At 45.6% G+C, this 19,336-nt stretch overlaps 2 protein-coding genes across 3 annotated transcripts in view; both read right to left on the reverse strand.

The window, feature by feature from the left end:
• ZNF804A (zinc finger protein 804A) overlaps positions 1-11,394 on the reverse strand; it is a 138,908-nt gene extending 127,514 nt beyond the window's left edge. Inside the window, exon 1 of one of the 2 annotated variants that reach the window (XM_069860565.1) lies at positions 11,281-11,394. In XM_069860565.1, coding sequence (XP_069716666.1) covers positions 11,281-11,391 — 111 coding nt within the window. In that variant the 5' untranslated portion in view covers positions 11,392-11,394. Of the gene's footprint in view, positions 1-10,375; positions 10,466-11,280 lie in introns of those variants that run through there. The other variant, XM_069860566.1, reaches the window with a different exon arrangement.
• Positions 1-19,336, reverse strand: part of DUSP19 (dual specificity phosphatase 19) — a 501,898-nt gene that overhangs the window by 204,946 nt on the left and 277,616 nt on the right. The window lies entirely within an intron of this gene.

Raw genomic sequence — 19,336 nt, forward strand, 5'->3', positions numbered from 1 at the left:
CACGTTCATACCCATGAGCACTCCAAGGTGTTTCATTAAGAAACTCTTAAGTGTTTTTGACATCCTGTTGGTAGCAAGCTCTTCTCTCTGCTCAACGGGCCATTAGTATTGTGACTCCATAAACCTTTGGAAGTGGTCCTCTAAAGCTGTTTTAATCTCCTCCTAAATCCTGAATTCTACCTGCTAGTTCACGCACATTCGCTATTTGCCAAACAAGCAGGTGTCAGATGGATGGCAACCCAGATCTATTCAGCAGCGCGTTCCACTGCCAGCCTGACGGCATTCTAAAACCTCAACTGACTGTTTGAAGAAGAACAAAGAATAAACAAGCAGCCTAAAATGTATTTTGCTTTTAAAAAAAAAGTCTATGAAAAGCCCCGGTTTATCTGTATAAACAGTTGTTTGCTGCTCATGTAAAAGAGCATAAAGAACATTATATAATCACATTGGTTCCAGAGTCTCCCTTTTAAGAAAACCTTAACTCTGCATCACTTTTTTGACAGTAACAAATACTTCGTAAAAATATAATGCTTAAAGAAAACCCCAAACCCTTAACGGATACTATAGTACATTAGAAGCCCAGCAGCTCTGATATATTTATGCCAATTCTTTGTCATTTTTTCAAAATTTAGAAACTAAACCAGGTGTTTTAAGAAGTAGTCCGTGCTTAGCATCCAGATAAACATCTTCTCTGCTGTTAGAAGCAGGGCAGCAAAATTAATTTTGCATTAATGGAATGGGTAAGTGACTCTTGGTATCGCCTGTACTTTTCTGTTCTCCTCAGTATTAATATTTGGGGGTATAAAATCAAACCCTTCATGTAAAAACTTGTTATCTTTGCTGATTAATTCAAGTCTGTTGGTCCAGAGAAGCTTACTACTGTATCCGCAAATAAAGCTTTCAACCCCTGGCTTTTCCAAAGGCCGTAAGAGCCACGTTTACTTCCCGCCCAGAGTGCAGAAAGCGAGTGCTGTCCTGCTGCTGGCCCCCAAGTGTTGCTCAGGTGGCCTCCCCCTCCTCGCTGCCCACACCACTCCCCACTGCCACCCCTCCGCTCCTTCCCAGCACGGCCAACAACCCACTGAGAAGTCAAGGACAAGCAAACTGGAGGTGAGATTGGAAGACTCAACACCTTTTTTCCCTGCCATAGGAAAAAAAATAAAAACTGCTGAAAAGGGCAGAAAGCAAACGTCTCAGATAGGCAGGTCTGGAGTCCAGCAGGGTTTGTAACTGAACATCTTTGTCCACGTTATTTTCTCTCATTATAAACCCAACTGTTTCCAACAGAACAAGACCAAGCACTGTCTGCAATTAAATGTTTTTAACTAAAATTCCCTACATAACAGCATGTTTCAATAACGACTAGTTTAAAGAAAAATTTAGAAATTTTATATATATATCTCCCTCACTCTCTTGTGTTTAAGTGACCTAATTTTTGCCACTGCAAGGAGAGCTGGCAGGCAGCTCTCTCGCAGGAACCTCAGCACGTAAAAGCCAAGGTTCCTGGTGCCTGCTAACCTACCTTTCTCCCTTCCTCAGCAACACCTGCTTCTGGCAGATTGCGGCACAGATGCACAGAGGTACCTGTGTGGAGCTGCTGTCATTTGGTAGCACTTGGCTGATGTCACCCAAGCCTCTACGTTTGACGCCCTTGCACAGGGGTCTCTAAGCTCAGTGGTATTAGTTGTTCATTAATATTATGTCAAATCCCAACCAAAGCCATCGTTGAGTATTTTACAGTACAGATTTAGGCTCAGGTTGTGTCACGGACTGCTCGGCCAAACCCCTGCAGACATCACAACCCTGTAGAGTCTCAAGAGCATCCCCAAGTTTTCACTCCAGAGGTTTTAAGCAAAATCCATCTTATGAAGTAGTAGCTGATGTGCTTTTCTCTGGTGGGGATTGTGGTTGCCTGGTAAAAACACTTTCCGCAGGAATTAAATACTTAGAAACTGCAGCTATTTAAATGGATATCTTAAGAGAACAATTACATTCTGCCACGTAAATCCAGTTTTAAGGGTATTTATTGAAAAAATCATTCCACAAACTTTATGGACGTGAACAAAGAGAAAAGACTTAGTGGCAAAAGTCTCAGATCCATTGATTTCTAATTGCTGGGGGAGTACCTTATCAGTAAGCTGGAAAGAAAGCTGTTTTCCAAGTCCAGAAAACTTCTTTCCTTAAGGTGAAGAGGTAAATTCTACCAGACATTTTGCTTTACAAAGTTTTAAAGAAACTAGCCTGACCCAGACTGGGGCAATGTCAGAAACACAGCCATGCGCTAGCTGTGAAAAATCCAGCACTAGACTATCTGAGCTGAGCTGGGCCCCAGAGGAAGCAGCCTGATGACTTGCTATTTGGGGAAAGGGTTCTCTCTAAAAATATCATTTTCGCCACAAAAATTCATTTTCAAGAAATGCAAATCAGCACAGTCAGACAAAAAGCCTGACAAGCCCTACATCATTTGTGTGAACCAAGAATATTAATGATATACTGGAAAAAAATCCTCAGTTCCTCAACCTAAATCAGAACATTTTCCAAGACGTTTCAAGAATTTTAAGTCAAACGCTCTTCCTTACCATCTCCAACAAGGAGAGCAATGCCAGGTGGGAGAGTTCTCTCCAGGCTTTATTTCAGAATTTGCTCTTTGAGCAGAGGGGCTGAAACTGCATTTCCTCTCTTGCTGCACTGCCTACAACCTCTTACAATCTCCTACTGAAAACATGTGGGCATTTACTATCAGCAGTAACTTAAAAACATGGGGTTCAACGGAAATTCATGTTTGCACACGATTCAGATTTTCAGAACAAATGTTCTCTGCCAAAGGAAAACCAAATTCCCCGTGCCCAGTCTCTGCTCCATAAACATATTTTAACCAAATAGACTAATTATGCTGAGTTTAAAATTCCTCTTTCCTGATGCTTTCAGGCAGCTTCTTATCTCTACTGAAAACAAGGTTAAACATGACAAATATTGTGCTGCCTAGTGAGTAAATGTTGTTCTGTTTACTTGGTGGGTTTTTTAATCAACATGAAGTCAAAGCTCATTGAGAACAGTCTCGCAAGAAGGCTGCATGAAAAGTGTTGCTTCTCGCACTGAGAACGCATGGAAAAATAAAAGGGTCTGACTAGTCTTTGTTTATTAGGGATAGGCCAGCTACAGCTCAGCTAGGAGGCTCGTTCCATCACCCATGTTTACGCTCGAATCAGAAGCGAGCCAACAAAAAAAAAAATCAACTTACTTTCAACCACCACCAGGCAGTGTTAAAGTATCTACGTTTTAAATCAGGCCACCATCAATATTAACTGTATTATAGAATCACAGGATCATGGAATGCTAGAATCATAGAATGGTTTGGGTTGGAAGAGACTGTGAAGCCCACCCAGCTCCACCTCCCTGCACTAAGCAAGGACACCTCCCACTGGAGCAGGGTGCTCAGAGCCCCTGCCAACCTGGCCTTGAAGGTTTCCAGCGATTTGGTAGCTACCACCCCTCCAGGATGCCTGGGCCACTGCCTCACCACCCTCAGCATAAAAAATTTCTTCCTAACGGCTAGTCTAAACTTCTCGTTTAGCTTCAAACCATTACCCCTTGTCCTAAGGCCCTGCTAAAATGATTTAAGATATTAAATAACAGCAAATGCTCAAATGCTCTGGATTTTTTTGTTGTTTTTTTAATTATCTTAGTCCATCCCAAAATGCATCCAATTCAGAAGCTGTGATTCTTGCAGGGATTCATTGTTCCTGTCAGCATGCCTAAGTGCCTCTCAAAAATGGAAATATTTTAATTGTCACCAGCTAGGGGCATCCAAGATCTTGCAGTTACTTAAAGTCCTACTTGAAATCCCACTGTTGTAAGCTGAAAGGCTACTACTCTATGTCCTCCAAATGTGCTGGGAGGCACTGGAGCCCATACTGGGAGGTGTTTAAAAGACAGGTAGATGAGGTGCACAGGGATATGGTTTTATTGGGCAGGTATGGTTGGACTCCGTGATCTCAAAGGTCTTTTCCAACTAAAGGATTCTACCATTCCTCACTGTTAACTAGTTTGTTCGTCCCTACTGATAGGGAAGTCAGAAAACCTGTGTGTGTTCCCACAGGCTCCAGGAACGGTGAGACTTCTGGAACTGCAACCTGCATCTTGAGACAGTTCATTAAGTCTAATGAATCCAAAAAAATGAGCTGTTTGGAATATACAGAAGCCCACTTGCTGTTCTCCAGCAACGGGTTAAAAGGGATGTTATCTGTCTCTGAGCTAAGAGACTGCTATGGATATTTGCATCAGAAAATATTCAAGGCCAAGGCCCTCCTCAGCCTGACTCTTCAAGGCCTTGATCTGAAAAAACTAAACAAGTGCACTAATTTAACCATGGTAATACTCTAATTATATTCACCAGAACACCGATGCATTTGAAGTTTACCATGCATTTAACAAGCTTTTACAATACAGAAGTCTGCCTCGGTAGCAGCTCTGGATCAGAAGCTGTCCCAGTGGACTCTACCTCCTACTATTATTTGGACCAGACGATCCACTCAGAGTCTGATGGGCACGAGAGAGCTGTGTCTCACTGCACAAGACCTGCGACCTCTCAGCGCTGCTTTGGAAATGCACTTTATTTATGACAAGCCTCCCGTTCGCTCACCTCACCTCACCCCTCAATGCTGCCTTGGGTCGGGACTATCACCGACAGCCTTCTAAAACAAGGAGTCATTTGCGTTCTTACAAATGAACTCTAGGAGCTCGATACAGACAGCATTTTATTTTTACTTCCATTTTACCAAATTATTTTGTTGTCTTCCAAGTGGCTGGGTTTCAATCATGATTTAAGCGATACTGATTAAGCAGTCAAATTAAATTAGGTAGAATTTGGTTTGTTGTTTTAATATTTTAATGAGTTAAGGCTGCTCAGCTCCTTTTGCAGAAAAGACGCAAACATTTTCAAGCTCTAAACTGAGGTCAGGAGCACGCTGAAAAACAGAGACATCAGCAGACCCATGGGGGACAACCAACTCTTGACAGTAATGGGCGATTGCTCTTCTCTCCCTGAACCAAATTTTACTATTTGGCTTGATTTTTTGCCAAGTCACATTGCCTTCTCGCTTTTGGGAAACATTCCCTTCCAGGTCACGGCGACACAAAGCCCCGTTTACGGGGTTTGCTGAATGAGGTCCCAGCCTGTCTAAGTCCCCTGTATTACCAAGTCACTGATGGTGCTCAGATCTTACTCTTTGTAGCACAGAGGCTGTTTGTAACTCCAGCCTAACAACTCCTACAAACTCTGTGATGCTGAGGATGGAAACTAATTACAGCAATACTTCTATTAAATTCTACATACACAACACATCATTTTAAAATTGCCTTCAGTTACCGGCAATACACACTGTGTCAAACAGAACTACAGGACCTGCATTTTACTAGTACGTAAAATAAAGCTATAGTAAGTGCTGTTTATTTTACATATGTATTAGAAGATATTAAATCAACAGACATTTCCACCTTAAAGTGCAACAGTGTCAGTACTCTGCAATAAGAAAGCAGATTTACAGGTAGTTTACTGCTTTCTTATGGTAGTATGGTACGGCTATTTGTAATAAAAATCTCTTTTATGAGAATTTCTATGTCCACCACAACATATTTGCTTTAGTTGATGTGCAAATACAAAAATATTCTGCAAAATGTAGAAGAACTAAAGACAACCAACAGCCTGAACAACAGATGGCATTTTCAGAAGCCACAAGCGTATCAATATCTGAACTCCACAGAGATTTTATAAAAGCAGAACTAAGCCCTAGGACTTTTTAAAAAATAAAGTAACAAGTATTTATCTTTTTTAAAATACACACAAAGAGGTATGTAAATAAAAATTCAAAGTAATTTTGTTTGATACATCTATGAAGCAAGATAACTAGATTAATGGAAGATACTTTAAATAGATATCCAACAGATTTTTAGGCATGTAGGTAGACTTACACTGTATTTAAAAGGTCAACAGGCAGTCCCTGTGCCCATGTCCAAGCTGAGTGGGAGCCATGAAGCTGTACTTCAGAGGAGCAGCCCCGTAGCTCAGGTGATCTCCACCAAACACACCACATTCAGTTCAGAGTTCAATCCCAGTCTGATGCAAGCTTTTGATCGTACCCACTGGTGTCAACAAGCCTGACTTACAATCCGGATTACAGCAGCAATTTATACCATCTGAAGATCTAAATCTTTCACTAACCTCCTCGTGCAAGCGATAGGACCTTACTAATTCTGACCACCAACAGAGAAAAGGCATTTGTCCAATTAACAGCACTGAACGAGCTGTCCATGACCAGTTCTCCACCACTGTAAATCTCGATGGAACAGGTACTGAGCCACTGTCACCTGTGGAGTATCCAAGGGTGAAACTGCAGATATTCAGCCACCACCCACGCACAAGCTAGTCAGAAGACCAGGACTCAGTTCTCTTGCTGGCAAACCAGAAATCATACAGATAACCAGGACAATGCCTGAGAGTATCTTGCTTTATGTTCTGACAGAAATTTTAAGGATTTAGCAAGTCACCTGTGGTTGTGACTCCAAACTACCTATTTCTCCCTCCAGAGGGATATTCTTTCTACAAGTTTCAATACTTTTTGAGATTATAAACTGCGAGACAGCAGACACAGCAAGGAAAATAAATTACAAAGAACGACCGGTGTAATTTGACATCAATTACTTAAGGCACAGTAAGCACATGAAAACTTCAGGGGATCCATGGACAAAAAGGAAGAGTTTGTAGAAAACAAATTTATATAAACTGCTACCACTAAAAAGAACAGCCCAAAGTCACCAACAATGAACCCTGATGATAAAAGGCCAAGCAATCAGGCCAATGTTCATTAATTAAAATAACAAGACATAAGCAATACTACGTAAAAACACAGAGAGAGCAACAGAAATTTGCAATGCCAGGGCATGTTACAGACCCGCACGTTAAGTTTTGAGTTTCTTCTTCAAAAACCCACCAACAAAAGACCAGTCAATGGGTCAATGGTCAGCTCACTCGGACAGTGCTCCACCAAAAAAACAGCCACAAACCCCCTCCAAAGAGCTGCCACGGAGCACTCCAGCAGCAGACGAGCTATCATGATGAGGCTGTATGCATTTGAAGGATATTTTAGACAGCAGAAACTACAGTGGGACAGGGCAAAGCCTCACACAACATCCCAGATACCACCAAACTGCTGCATTTTCTGAAGGAACATTATGATTTTGCATGCCATTCTTCCAGATGTCCCGAGTCCCCCCAATTCATAATTCAGATTTCTTTTCCTGATACGGGGCAGCCAACTACAATCGGGTACGTGAGCCCTACCCACACTGAGTTTTCACCCAGTGGGATTGGACACACACAAGTTAGCGAAGCTGTTACCATCACGCACTCAGACGTGTATGTAGATACACACTCCTTCCTTTTCCCACTAAAGGTTCATTCACAGTGGTTGGGTTTTTTTACAGTAGCCTCTTTTCTCAGTTTGCCTAAACCTGCCCTTTGCTCTGTTCCCTCTCATGCCTTTCACTTCTTTCCAAGCTCAGTTTTTCCCCTTATGCCTTACCTCGAGGAACAGAACCACGGCCTCCCCTTCCTTATCCTATCTTCATCCCTCACCTCCAAGTCTCCAAGTAACCCCATCCCAAAGCCCTGCACTCAGCAGGCATTACAGGTAGATCCGACCTAGGGAAAGGCCACACCTGGGAACCAGGCAACAGAACACTGCTATTGCATCTTTTTTTACCCAAAAGTAACTCTCTGATCCCCTCCACAGAGGAAGAACAAAGCTTTATGCTTCACAATCTCTACTGGATAAGCAGGAGTTTGTAGCTTTTTTTTACTGTTCCCTTCTGGGAGCTTTGAACCAAAACCTTGTTAAGCTTTAAATTACCTTAACACTGTGTGAAACTGGATGCGGGCAGAGGATGAACACTTAAGGATCACCTGCAGGGACAGTCAGGGAAAAGTGTTTCTTGGTGACCTCTCTTGGAGGGTGGGGCAAAATAAGAGGAGTTGCAGGTGAATATCAGGTCACTTCAGAGTGATGAGCAACCAAAAGATCCAAGGACCTTCTCCTCTGAAACCTCATGAGCTCCAGCTTTGAAGATACACTGTTAAATCACCTTGAAACCACAACTTCATCATTTGATGAGGACCAGCACTTTCTTACCTGATGTGACATTCTGCTGTAGCATGTGAAGTCACCTTCTCAGACAGAGAGTGGTGGCAGAACTCTTTAAGCAAAGCTTAACAAACACCGTCAAGTTTTGCACAGAAACAATTCCATGCTGTACAAGCAGAGGTTGTTCTCAGGTTCTCCTCAGTTTATGAGGAAGCAGTGATTTTAGAAAGCCTGGAGCAGAGCTGAAGGCAGGGCTGTACAACAAAACAGGAAGGTAAGTTTGAGCCAGAGTGGCTCCAAAATATTTCTGGTTTTTAGATTCGCACACAGTGCTGTTTCTCCTGGTCTTGTTCTAGGATGGGAGACACCAAGAGCATATTAAAAAGCTGCGTTCTTATCAGAACTTCTAAAGAGAAATTCTGTTTTATAGGAACAAAGATTTTCATCTTTTTAAGTTTGAAATCCTGTTTTTCAGAGAAAGTGCCTCATCATCTGAAATGATGTAGCATTTGGTTTCCTAATAGCAGCTGGCTGGAACACACCTTTGCGCCTCAGAACTCTGGAGCCTGAACCATCCAAGCACTCTAAACCACAACCAAACGGTACCTTTACCTCCTTTGAACTAAAAAGTACTCCAGCATAAACAAAATTCTTGATGCCTGCATGTACACCATATATTTCACAGAGAAGGACTCTGTTTCACCATCATCAGGAACTCCCTTTTTAACCCAGCAAAACCTTTGCCAGTCACACTGCTCACTGCCCACGACAAAAGCTTTTGAAGTTAAGGTGTCTAATGGCAAATCCATAATCAAGACTCTCTTTTTCCCGTTGCATTCAGTCTAACTCACTGAAGAGCTGGGTCGAGTTACATTTCTTTCCAGAGTAAGAGCACTTCAAAGCCTATGCAACGTGTTTCTTTGAATTTTAAGCTAATACCAACATATTTTGGTCACTATTTTTTGCCAGTAAATGAACCAATGAGGAATACTGGGAATATGGTTGCTTTTCACCAAGTGAAAAAAAGCACTAAAAAGCAAGAATAAAATGCTATTGAAACAGAATCAATTGCAAGATTATACAAAGTCCAAAAGTTACATCACAGTATTCTCAGTCCTGCCAAATGCATCATTACTGAAATTGTTCAGTAGAAAGAAGGCTACGTATCGTGCAATTATTTCAAGTGTTCCAAATATTTCTGCAGTAGGACTTGGGTTTGCAATGGTAACAGTGAAATATTACACACATATTGCCATCTCATGGATACCACAAATACTTGTTTAAAACACCAAGAATGTAATCCCTAACAGAAAAATACACCGAATCCACAGCAAATAAAACTGCGGTAAGATTTACAACCTGAAAGCAGGAATTTTACATTTGAAATGCTCCAAAAATCTGCCTCAGATTCTCTCGTAGTAGTTACTATTTTTATGACTTGGCTCAGACTTACTTTAATCTCTTTATTTATGGAGAAATCGCAAGCTTGCCAACTCAAGCAAATGTTAAGTACTTCAGTAAATTCCCCATCAATATAAGTCATGCATTCGAGGGAACAAGAATGTGGTGAGAAGTTCTGCTCTGTCTCATCCAAAGGCGATTTCGGAATGAGACGGAGAGCACGATAAACAATGTGGCTAAGCCCCTCTTTCAGCTCCATCCCGCTCTCCAGACATCTGTCCACACCTTGTTGTGCCATGATTGAGATGCTACGTGATGCAGCTCAGCCAGCCTGCTCTTCTCCTACACATCCCTTTTATCTGAACAGGCAGGAGAGCGCGCGTATTGCCAACACTACCGCGTCATAACTCTTCCATTAAAGTTCATTAATAGTAGCAAAGCGAGTCCAAGCAAGTCAGCAAAAACCATAGGAAACCCAACAGAAGTAAATATATCAAAGTATGGCATATATACACAGAAACGATTTTAAAAGCGGACGCGGACTTCCCGGAGTAGCTGGCCAAATTGCCTGAACCCATCAACTCCCTTCAAACCCAGAGCTTTGCTTCTAAAGAAACCTGGCAATCAACAAACAAAACCATCTATCGTTTCTGAAACTGCTCTCGAACCAATGAATCCCTCTGCCCAAGGAGCTCAGACCTCCAGTCACCAAGTTTCTGCTCCGTTCTTCGCTGTACAGAGCAGGGCCCCAGGGTGTCCCTGGCACCGGGGAGAGGACGGGAGCTGGTGACCGGGAGGAAGAGGAGTCATTGGGAATGAGGATGGAAACCACTCACCGGGACGATGATGGGGGTCACTGGGGGTGAGGACGGAAGTCGGTGACTGGAATGAATGAGAACCATTGCGGGGTGAGGATGGGAGTCAGTCACAGGGATGAACGGGAGTCACTGCAGGGAGAGGATGGGAATCACTGGGATGGATAGAAGTCACCGGGGGTGAGGGTGGGATTCACTGGGAGGAACGGGAGTCACTGTGGGTGAGGATGGGAGCTGGTGAATGGGGTGAAGGTGGAAACCACCGAGATGAATAGAAGTCACTGGGACAAACAGGAGTCACTGAGGATGAGGATGGAAATCACTGGGATGAATTGAAGTCACCGGGAGTGAGGATGGGATTCACTGGGAGGAACGAGAGTCACTGCGGGTGAAGGTGGGAATCACCAGGATGAGTGGAAGTCACTGGGGTGAACGGGAGTCACTGGGGGGAGAGGATGGGAGCCAGTCACGGGAGTCACCCAGACCATGATGGGCATCACTGGGGGGAGGGGGGGATCAATGGGAGTGGGGGGAGGGGGGGGATCAACGGGATTGGGGGGGGGGATCACCGGGGTGAGGTGGGGATCAACGGGATGGGGGGGGGGGTGTATCACTGGGATAAGGGGGGGGGAATCACTGGGATGCGGGGGGGGATCACAGGGGTGAGGGGGGGGATCACCGGGATCGGCGGGGCGGGGGGGAAACCGGGGGGGGGATCAACGGGGTGAGGGGGGGGAAATCAACGGGGTGAGGGGGTGAGGGGGGAGCCCGTCCCGGTGCCGAGGCGGCTGCCCGGCTCTCCCTCAGCAGCTCCGCCGCCTCAGGCAGCTCCGCGCGCTCCCTCATCCCCGCGGCGACGCTCGCTGTGCGGGGAGGCGAAAGGAGCCCAAGGGAAGGAGGTTGAGGCGGCGAAAGGAGCCATTTACCAGAGTTTCGTTGCCGTTCTTGCCGAGGGGGCCGCGGAAAACTCCCTTGATGTTGCGAAAGTGGCCGTTGCTGAGGTGCGCGGAGCTGATGACGATGTAGCAGCACTCCATGGGGCCGGGGCGCTCCGGGGACGGGGGGGCAGCCCCTCAGGGGCCGCGCCGGGGCTGCCGGGGGAGGAAGGCGGCGAGGAAGAGGAGGAGGAGGACGAGGAGGAGGCGCGGCCGCCCGGAGCCGTCTGAGCCGCCGCCCGCGCCGGGCACCGCGCTGTTATAGCGGCGGCCGCGCCGCGCGGCTGCTCCGACCAATGGCAGCGGGGGGAGGCCCGGCCCCAGCAGCCCCCCTGCTCTGTCTGGGGAGGGGCACCAGGCCTCGTGCGCCCCCTCCCCTCCCTCATCCTCACCCCCGGCAGCCCCCCTGTTTCGTTTGGGGAGGGGGGTAAGGGCCCGTGTGCATCCCAGCCCAGCCCATTCCTTTCCCCGTCCCGCTATTCCCCTTCCACACCACCCCAGCAGCCCCCTTGGCCTGTCTGGGGAGAGGGGTACAAGTCCGTGTGCATCCCACCCCATCCCATCCCCATCCCACCCCATCCCACCCCATCCCCATCCCACCCCACCCCATCCCCATCCCCACCCCACCCCATGCCCCCTCCTGTTATCCCCCACCCACAGCACCCCAGGAGCCCCCTTGTTCGGTCTGGGGAGGGGAGCACAAGTCTGCGTGCATCCCATCCTCTCCACATCCACCATCCAGACCCCCCCAAGCAGCTCCCTTGCTCTAACTGGGAAGACTGACACGAACGTGTGTCCCATCCCCACCCCCCTTGCTGTATTTGGGGAGGGGTCAAGAGTGTGTATGTCTGTGTCTGTCTGTCTGTCTCTGTCTGTGTTCGTGTCTCCTGTGTCCCCCCCATCCCCTAGTCCCTCCCAGCAGCCCCCTTGCTCCCTTTGGGGAGGAGGGCACAAGTCCTCATGCATCCCACCCCATTCCCTCCCCTCCCATCCCTCATCCCCACACCCAGCAGCCCCCTTGTTTTATTTGGGGAGAGGGGTACATGTGTGCGTGCATCCCATCCCATCCCATCCCATCCCATCCCATCCCATCCCATCCCATCCCATCCCATCCCCTTCCTCCCCCCAGCTCCTTGTTCTTTTTGGGGAGGGGGGCACCAGTGTGGGTCCTACGGGATTAGGGGGGACAGGGAGAGATGCCGTGGGGAGAGAGAAGGGTCAGGGAGAGATGCTCGGGAAGGAAGGACTGTGAAAGATGCTGGAAGCAGAGAAGGGACTGGGAGGATGCCCGGTGCTGCGCCGCCCCCAGCCCCTCCTCCGAGCGGCCTCCGCATCCTTTTCTTTTCCTTCTCCCTCTGTCTAAAGGAAAACCCGGCAGGCTCCGTGCCCTCCCCGGGGCGCCCGGCTGGGGACAGCGGTCCTTTCCTCCTCCTCACCCGGAGAAGCTCCATCCCTGCTGCCCTGGCGGACGCCCCACCGCAGCCCGGCCAGAAAACCAGGAGCTGAACTTCTGGGTCACGGCGGGAGGATGGGAGGAGCGGCGGGGAAAGGCTGGGGCTGCATCCAGCCACCCATCCAGGCACCCTCCCATCCATCCATCCATCCATCCATCCATCCATCCATCCATCCATCCATCCATCCATCCACCCACCCACCCACCCTCCCATCCATCCCTCCCTCCATCCTCCCCTCTCCCAGGGTACTCACACCTGTCCCAAGGAGCTGGGCTGCATGGAGAATGGGAATCGCCGGGGGCCGATGTTGGCTCCAGTGCTGCACTCCTCTCCCTTCACACACCAGTAACGGTCTCGCTTTGTTTCCTAAAGCCTCTCGCAAACTGGGGATCCAAACCCTTTTGGTACCTCAGCACGAGGTAGCGATGCTGTACACCGCACTCCTTCAAAACTGTCTGTTTCCTTTTGCAGCACACACATCAGAACCAGAATTTGTCACATTTAACACAGATGCTCAAGTCCTTTTCTCCCCTCTAAGACATCTACGATTTGCAGCTTTATCACATCAGACTTTAAACACTCGTAGCTGGCTCATCTTCCAGCTGGCTTCACCTTTGTCCGGGATTTATGGGGTGAAATTCCAGTGCCAAAAGAGGAAACGCCTTAGAAAATAAGCCCAGAACCACGATGCAACATCAGAAAATGTCTTAGTCAGCGTTTCTGGCTGGCAACACGATATCACTGTCCTAGCATCTCGTCCTCCAAAATACAGGAGCTGCTTCCAGGAAACTGGGGAGGGGATGCTTGCCTGGCAGAAATCCCTGCAGTTTGTGTCCTTGACAAAGGAACCACTGGTTTAGGAGAGGCACCTGCCTCCAAGAAGCATTTTCCATCATTAATTCCCTCCATGTACAGTGAACGGTAAATGTTGACAGCTGCCACTCATCCTGCAGCGATTTCTGTGCTTAGGAAGGAATCGCAGAAATGTCAGAAGTGGAAAGTTTTGACAGCAGGGACACAGGTGAGATCAAAACTTGCAGCTTCTTGTTACAGCCAGAAAAGAGGGTGAGAATGCACACGCACATAGCGACACTATTTTTCTGCTTATGCATATGTACATCCAGAAATAACCAGCAAGTTCATTACAGTGTAAAAATGAAGCTGATACCATAAATATTTTATAGATTTAACAGCACAGCGCACTTAGGGCCCGGTTCCAGTTTCAGACAGGATCGGGGGTGTAATTCTCTTTCAAAACCATCCTAAGCTTTGGTAGGGTAGGGTAACAAAAAGCAAAAGAACGGCTAACAAAAGCAAAAAGAATAAAAGCACACAACTTCCTGGGAATAAAGATATTCCAGCTGGGATTGGAACAACACAGTTTCCCACCTTCTCAGTGTGAGGACCCTTGTGCCTGGGGGCGCCGTTCCTCGCAGACCACCCACTCCACACTCCCACCATTTCAAAGCAGGGGAGTGTTTTTCTCCGAAATCCTGGCACTGACCATTTCGTTACGCATCGTTAACAGGTTTAATTACACCTGCTATGATTGTACCTGGGCCCTTTCAGGGCTGTGTGGTGGCTCTCTGGCCTTTCCAAGGCACTGCTGGTACACTTCTCAGGAGTACGAGGACATGGGAAGCAGCTTATTGTAGCAACGGAGAAATAATCTCCTCTGGTAGCTCACGTCTGAATGGAACAACATGCTCGGTAACAAATGAGAGTATCTTAAGCAACCTTAAAAGCTCCTATGGCTTCTGCTAATCAGGGTTGTTCTTTTCCTATACAGAAGGACAGAAAGAAGAAGAAAGAAGAAAAACCCTCAAGCAAATACCACTCAATCCATCCAAAGCACTCTATAGAGAAATGATAAGTTGTACTAGGTGGCACGTAATAAGCAAATTATACATTTTCTACTCTACTTATTCTGGTTACTCTCTTGGTTTTTTGTCTTCTTTTGATACTTTGCTATCTCCAGTGTTCTTTGTGTGTCTTCCATTAATTCTTCTCCCTCATTGTCTTTCTCTATTGTGATCACACAGGCTCAAGATGCCTTGTATTTCCCAAATCTCCTTGTTTTAATTTTAAACCTTCATCAACCGCTGTTTCTGTCCATCCCGTCCCGCTGGGAGAGAATCTGGAGTTTGGGCTGTATATGCTGCTATCTACTCAGATCTCTGCCACACAACACTAACCAGTGCTGCCGATTTACTCTTTCTCTTATTCTCCCTGATAATTCCTATTTGAAAATCTCTTCCTGGAGTTGTTCCTGTATAAATCACAAATATCAACCTCAGAAACAGGGGAGAAACTTTCTGGAAGCTAAAGTCAGTGAATAAATTCCACTAAACCCATACACTCTGCTGGTTTTATGCCTGGGACAATACCCACTGTTCTGCAGCTTAATGTTTAGTAACACTCCTTATTCAAGACACAGTCCTGACATAACCCAGAAAAGACCCTGAACAGTGTAAACTGTCCCTTTTTGTTTAACAGTCGTTAAAGCACAGAGTACGTGTTACCAAGCGAATACGTCCCGAGGAATCATTCACTCACTGCTGAAACGTATCCATCAAGGACAGAAAGAAATATCTGTGCTCTAAGTCACAAGAAACTCAATTCAGCTCCCACAGCAATTCTTATTGAATTCAATAAAATGCAGTTTATTCTAGGACTACCTCCCTGTAAGTGATCTGCTGCCTGACACACGCCTTTTTACCTTTTTCACCATCTCCTGCACTTTCCATCTCCTTTTATTGCACTTTTTTTTTCCCCTTTTCATTTAGCCTTGGATGTTTTTCCCCATTTCAGATGTCTGTCATCCTTGCATCAAGCGGGAGGGAGAAAGGCTGTATCGTGTACCTTTTAAAGGCTGTTATAGTGCAATACCCAGGATACGCTGTATTACAAGTGCACTCATTCATCAGCCGTGGGGGTGCTGAAGGTAGGAGAATGGAAACTGGGACACTCTGGTAGGCAAGTTCCTCAGCACATCCTCTCCGTATGGGAAGCGTATCAGAGCAGGTTCCCTATTCCAAAGCACGAGCTGAAGCGGAGCGCGGGTATCACAAATGCTAAGGAAAGGCAGTAGCAACTCAAAGCTCTGTACGATGCAATCAAATCACGGGCAGTATTCCACAGCCCTCAGAAGCCACGGGAAGAGGACTGCAAAGGCTTTATTACAACACACTATTTTTTTCTTCTTTGCTCCATCAGTCCCCCAAAGCATATAATTTTATACCACAGAACTTGCAGAGCAGCTCCAGCAAGAAACTGAGTGAGAATTACCCCTTCCCTCTTTTCATGTATCATTGAATCATGGAACAGTTTGGGTCGGAAGGGACCTCAAAGCCCATCCAGTCCCACCCCTGCCATGGGCAGGGACACCTCCCACTGGATCAGGGGCTCCAAGCCCCATCCAGCCTGGCCTTGAACCCCTCCAGGGATGGGGCAGCCACCCCTGCTCTGGGCAACCTGGGCCAGGGCCTCCCCACCCTCACAGCAAAACATTTCTGCCTAAGATCTCACCTAGCTGCCTTCTTTCAGTTTAAATGCAGAATAAGTGCAGTTCTTCGGAGCTATCAACCAAACCTGCCTAAACTGCAGTAGACAGGGTACATCGCAAGGACAAGATTAAAGCCAGAAGACACATTAACTCCATCAACAAAGAGGTTCCAAGCAGCTGTTCAGTGTCTTCTACTTTTCCAGAAAGGGAGCTGAGTACATAATGAGCACCAAGTTTTAATTTTTACTAATTAAAATTTTGTATTTACTTTTAACCATTTTAAATCTTTGTTAAAGAATGCAAGACTTCAAAGACACTCAAGAAATGAAAGGCTTTTAACCAAACAAAATGAGGCGTCAAGAGAAAACCTTCAAAACAAAAGAAAAATAGTGAATAAATAGGAAAACAATAGATTTTGACATCTAGGGTAGCAGATGGGTTGTGGCCATTTATCAGAAGCAGATGGTTTTCCTTGCCAACTTCCACACAACTTTTCCCAGAATTAAAAGATCTAGAATCTAAAAAAATTATCAAAAGTCTTCCACAGTCAAGAGGAAACTTCCCCTACAGTGAGCTTGGGCTCATTTACTGGAGGAGTAGGTGCTTCTGTCGGAAGAAGTCCTGAAATTCACCTCGGGACTTGGCATTAGCTCCAAGGTATTCCACTGGGTGGTGGTAATGAGATCAAGAAGTTCAGGAGAATGGATAACACAGCTCCTCAGAACATGACCTGCGTTCCTTCCTTCCTTCCTTCCTTCCTTCCTTCCTTCCTTCTCTCTCCGTGTACACAACCCTATTTGTGTCTGGGAGCAAGCACACCTACCTGTGTGTGCATGCACAACACCAAATCTATGCATTCACTAGCCTTTATGCCACAGTAATGAAAGGATGAATAAAACAGTTCCTAAAAACCTTTCAAAGGCTGAAAGAAAAAGATGTAAAACATTTTCTGGGGAAGGGCTAGCCTCTAAAATTAACCTCAAACACTGTTTGCTGCTTTAGAATTCAGTTCGACAACATAAATTTCTAAAGGTAAAAGCTGACAAGAGCTGGGGTGACACTGATGACAGGTCAGAAACTGGCATTATGTTATTCCTGAATGAACCGATATAAATTAGAGAGCTGCCGAGGGGAGGGGGAGAAAAAAACACAGTGGTTAATATTTTAACAGATTTCATTGAATTCAATATATGACACGCTATTATGGAATCCTTTTTCATCTGTGTTAGTCACAGAAAAGAATGGAAATGAAATTAAAAATGATGTGTTTACTCCCTTAATACTACACATCTCAGTGAGATCTAATTTTGAGAATGGGAACGTTTGGCATCATCTGAAAATCAAACCCCTTTGCAATATTTATAGTTGCAGCCTCACAATTTAAGACACCATAAATCACATCAGACGTTAATTGGTTCACTTGCACGGGGCGCTTGCTCTAACAATACCAAAACAGAGCAGAATGCTAAGTACGTGCTGGGGAAGGATATTGCTAATATTGTATATGACGTATTGCTGTGTACAACTTGGATCCTACCCCTTTACACCGCAGCACAGACAAGGTGCAGGTAATAGTTATGGACAGATATAATCAAAGTTTATTTTAAACCTTCAGGAGCAGTGAGATTGGTGGCGATAATTGAGGCAGTAAAATCATAGAATGGTTTGGGTTGGAAGGAACCTTTACGGGTTGTACAGTTCAACCCCCCCTGCAGGAACGGGGACATCTCTAATGGCATCAGATTGTTCAAAGCCCCATCCAACCTGGCCTTGAACCCCTCCAGGGATGGGGCAGCCACCACTGCTCTGGGCAACCGGGGCCAGGGCCTCCCCACCCTCAGTGCAAACAATTTCTTCCTAAGATCTCCTCTCAATCTCCCCTCTTTTACTTAAAAACCATTACCTCTTGTCCTATTGGAACAGACCCTGCTAAGAAGTTTGTCCTCATCTTACTCATAAGCCCCCTCTCAGCACTGGAAGCTGCTCTAAGGTCTCCCCACAGCCTGCTCTTCTCCAGGCTGAACAACCCCAACTCTCTCGGTCTGTCATCTTCACCTCATGGGTCCTGGACACTACGGCACACGACACACGTCTCCAATAGCATCACAAGGCTTGCTTGGGGAAACAAAGCAACATCCAGTGGCTGTCAGAGCCTTACGTCTCCATCAGTTTTCTGTTCTGCACCAAATTTTCATCTCCTGGCTCTATCTGCGTAGACTTTTATGGTTAATTTATCTTTTTTCCCTCTACCTTCAAAGAGCAGCAGAGCGCCGTGCAAGAATATATATATGAACTGCGTTGTGTATCACAACTGTAATTTTAAACCCCTGGAAGATTTATGACTTAAGAGTTAAATACAGGTAAATACACACAATACCGCAATAGTCTTGAAGTACTCATCACCATCCTTCTGAGTGGTGCTTAACGCTATCAACTTACTGTGCAAAAGGTCCTGTTTACTCATTAGAACAAGTGTATTTTTTTCCTTAATAACTAACGACTTACCAACCTGCTGTACCAAAACCATATAATTACTAACAGGCCTGTTAAAAATACTATCAAAAGAATTTAATCCAACTTTCAAAATATTAACAACGGATATGCTTAATTAAAAGGCAGCAATATCAAAATAGCCTTGAGCATATTATAGATTACCAGCCTGAAAAATTTCTATATAAGACACAAAGTCAGTATTGTTCTAAAAATAGAGAGGGTTTCCAAAGTGCAGCGTATTGTTTTTGGCATTTTGACAATTAAAAAATGTCTACATAATTCATTTAATTAAGTAAAAACTTACTCATTAGCTCCAGCTACGTGAATCATGCTAGGTTTTCTCTAAATGTATGTTTTCTTGAGTATCTGTAAAACCTGCGTAATGGGAAGACAAGGCAGAATTCTATTAATAGTGATATCAAGACAACTGCCACGGGAAAGCTGAAAATCTGTGCCCAGGCACCAATACAGGCAGCTGTTTTTATTTCTGATTTTTGAGTTGCCTTGGGGTTACATTGCTGGCTTAACCGTCCTTTGTCTCCAAAGGATGACATCTCAGGAGGATGAAGTATTGTTACTTTTAATGACTATTCAT

The sequence above is a fragment of the Phaenicophaeus curvirostris genome, chromosome 7 (assembly GCF_032191515.1).
Source record: "Phaenicophaeus curvirostris isolate KB17595 chromosome 7, BPBGC_Pcur_1.0, whole genome shotgun sequence".
Taxonomy (NCBI): domain Eukaryota; kingdom Metazoa; phylum Chordata; class Aves; order Cuculiformes; family Cuculidae; genus Phaenicophaeus; species Phaenicophaeus curvirostris.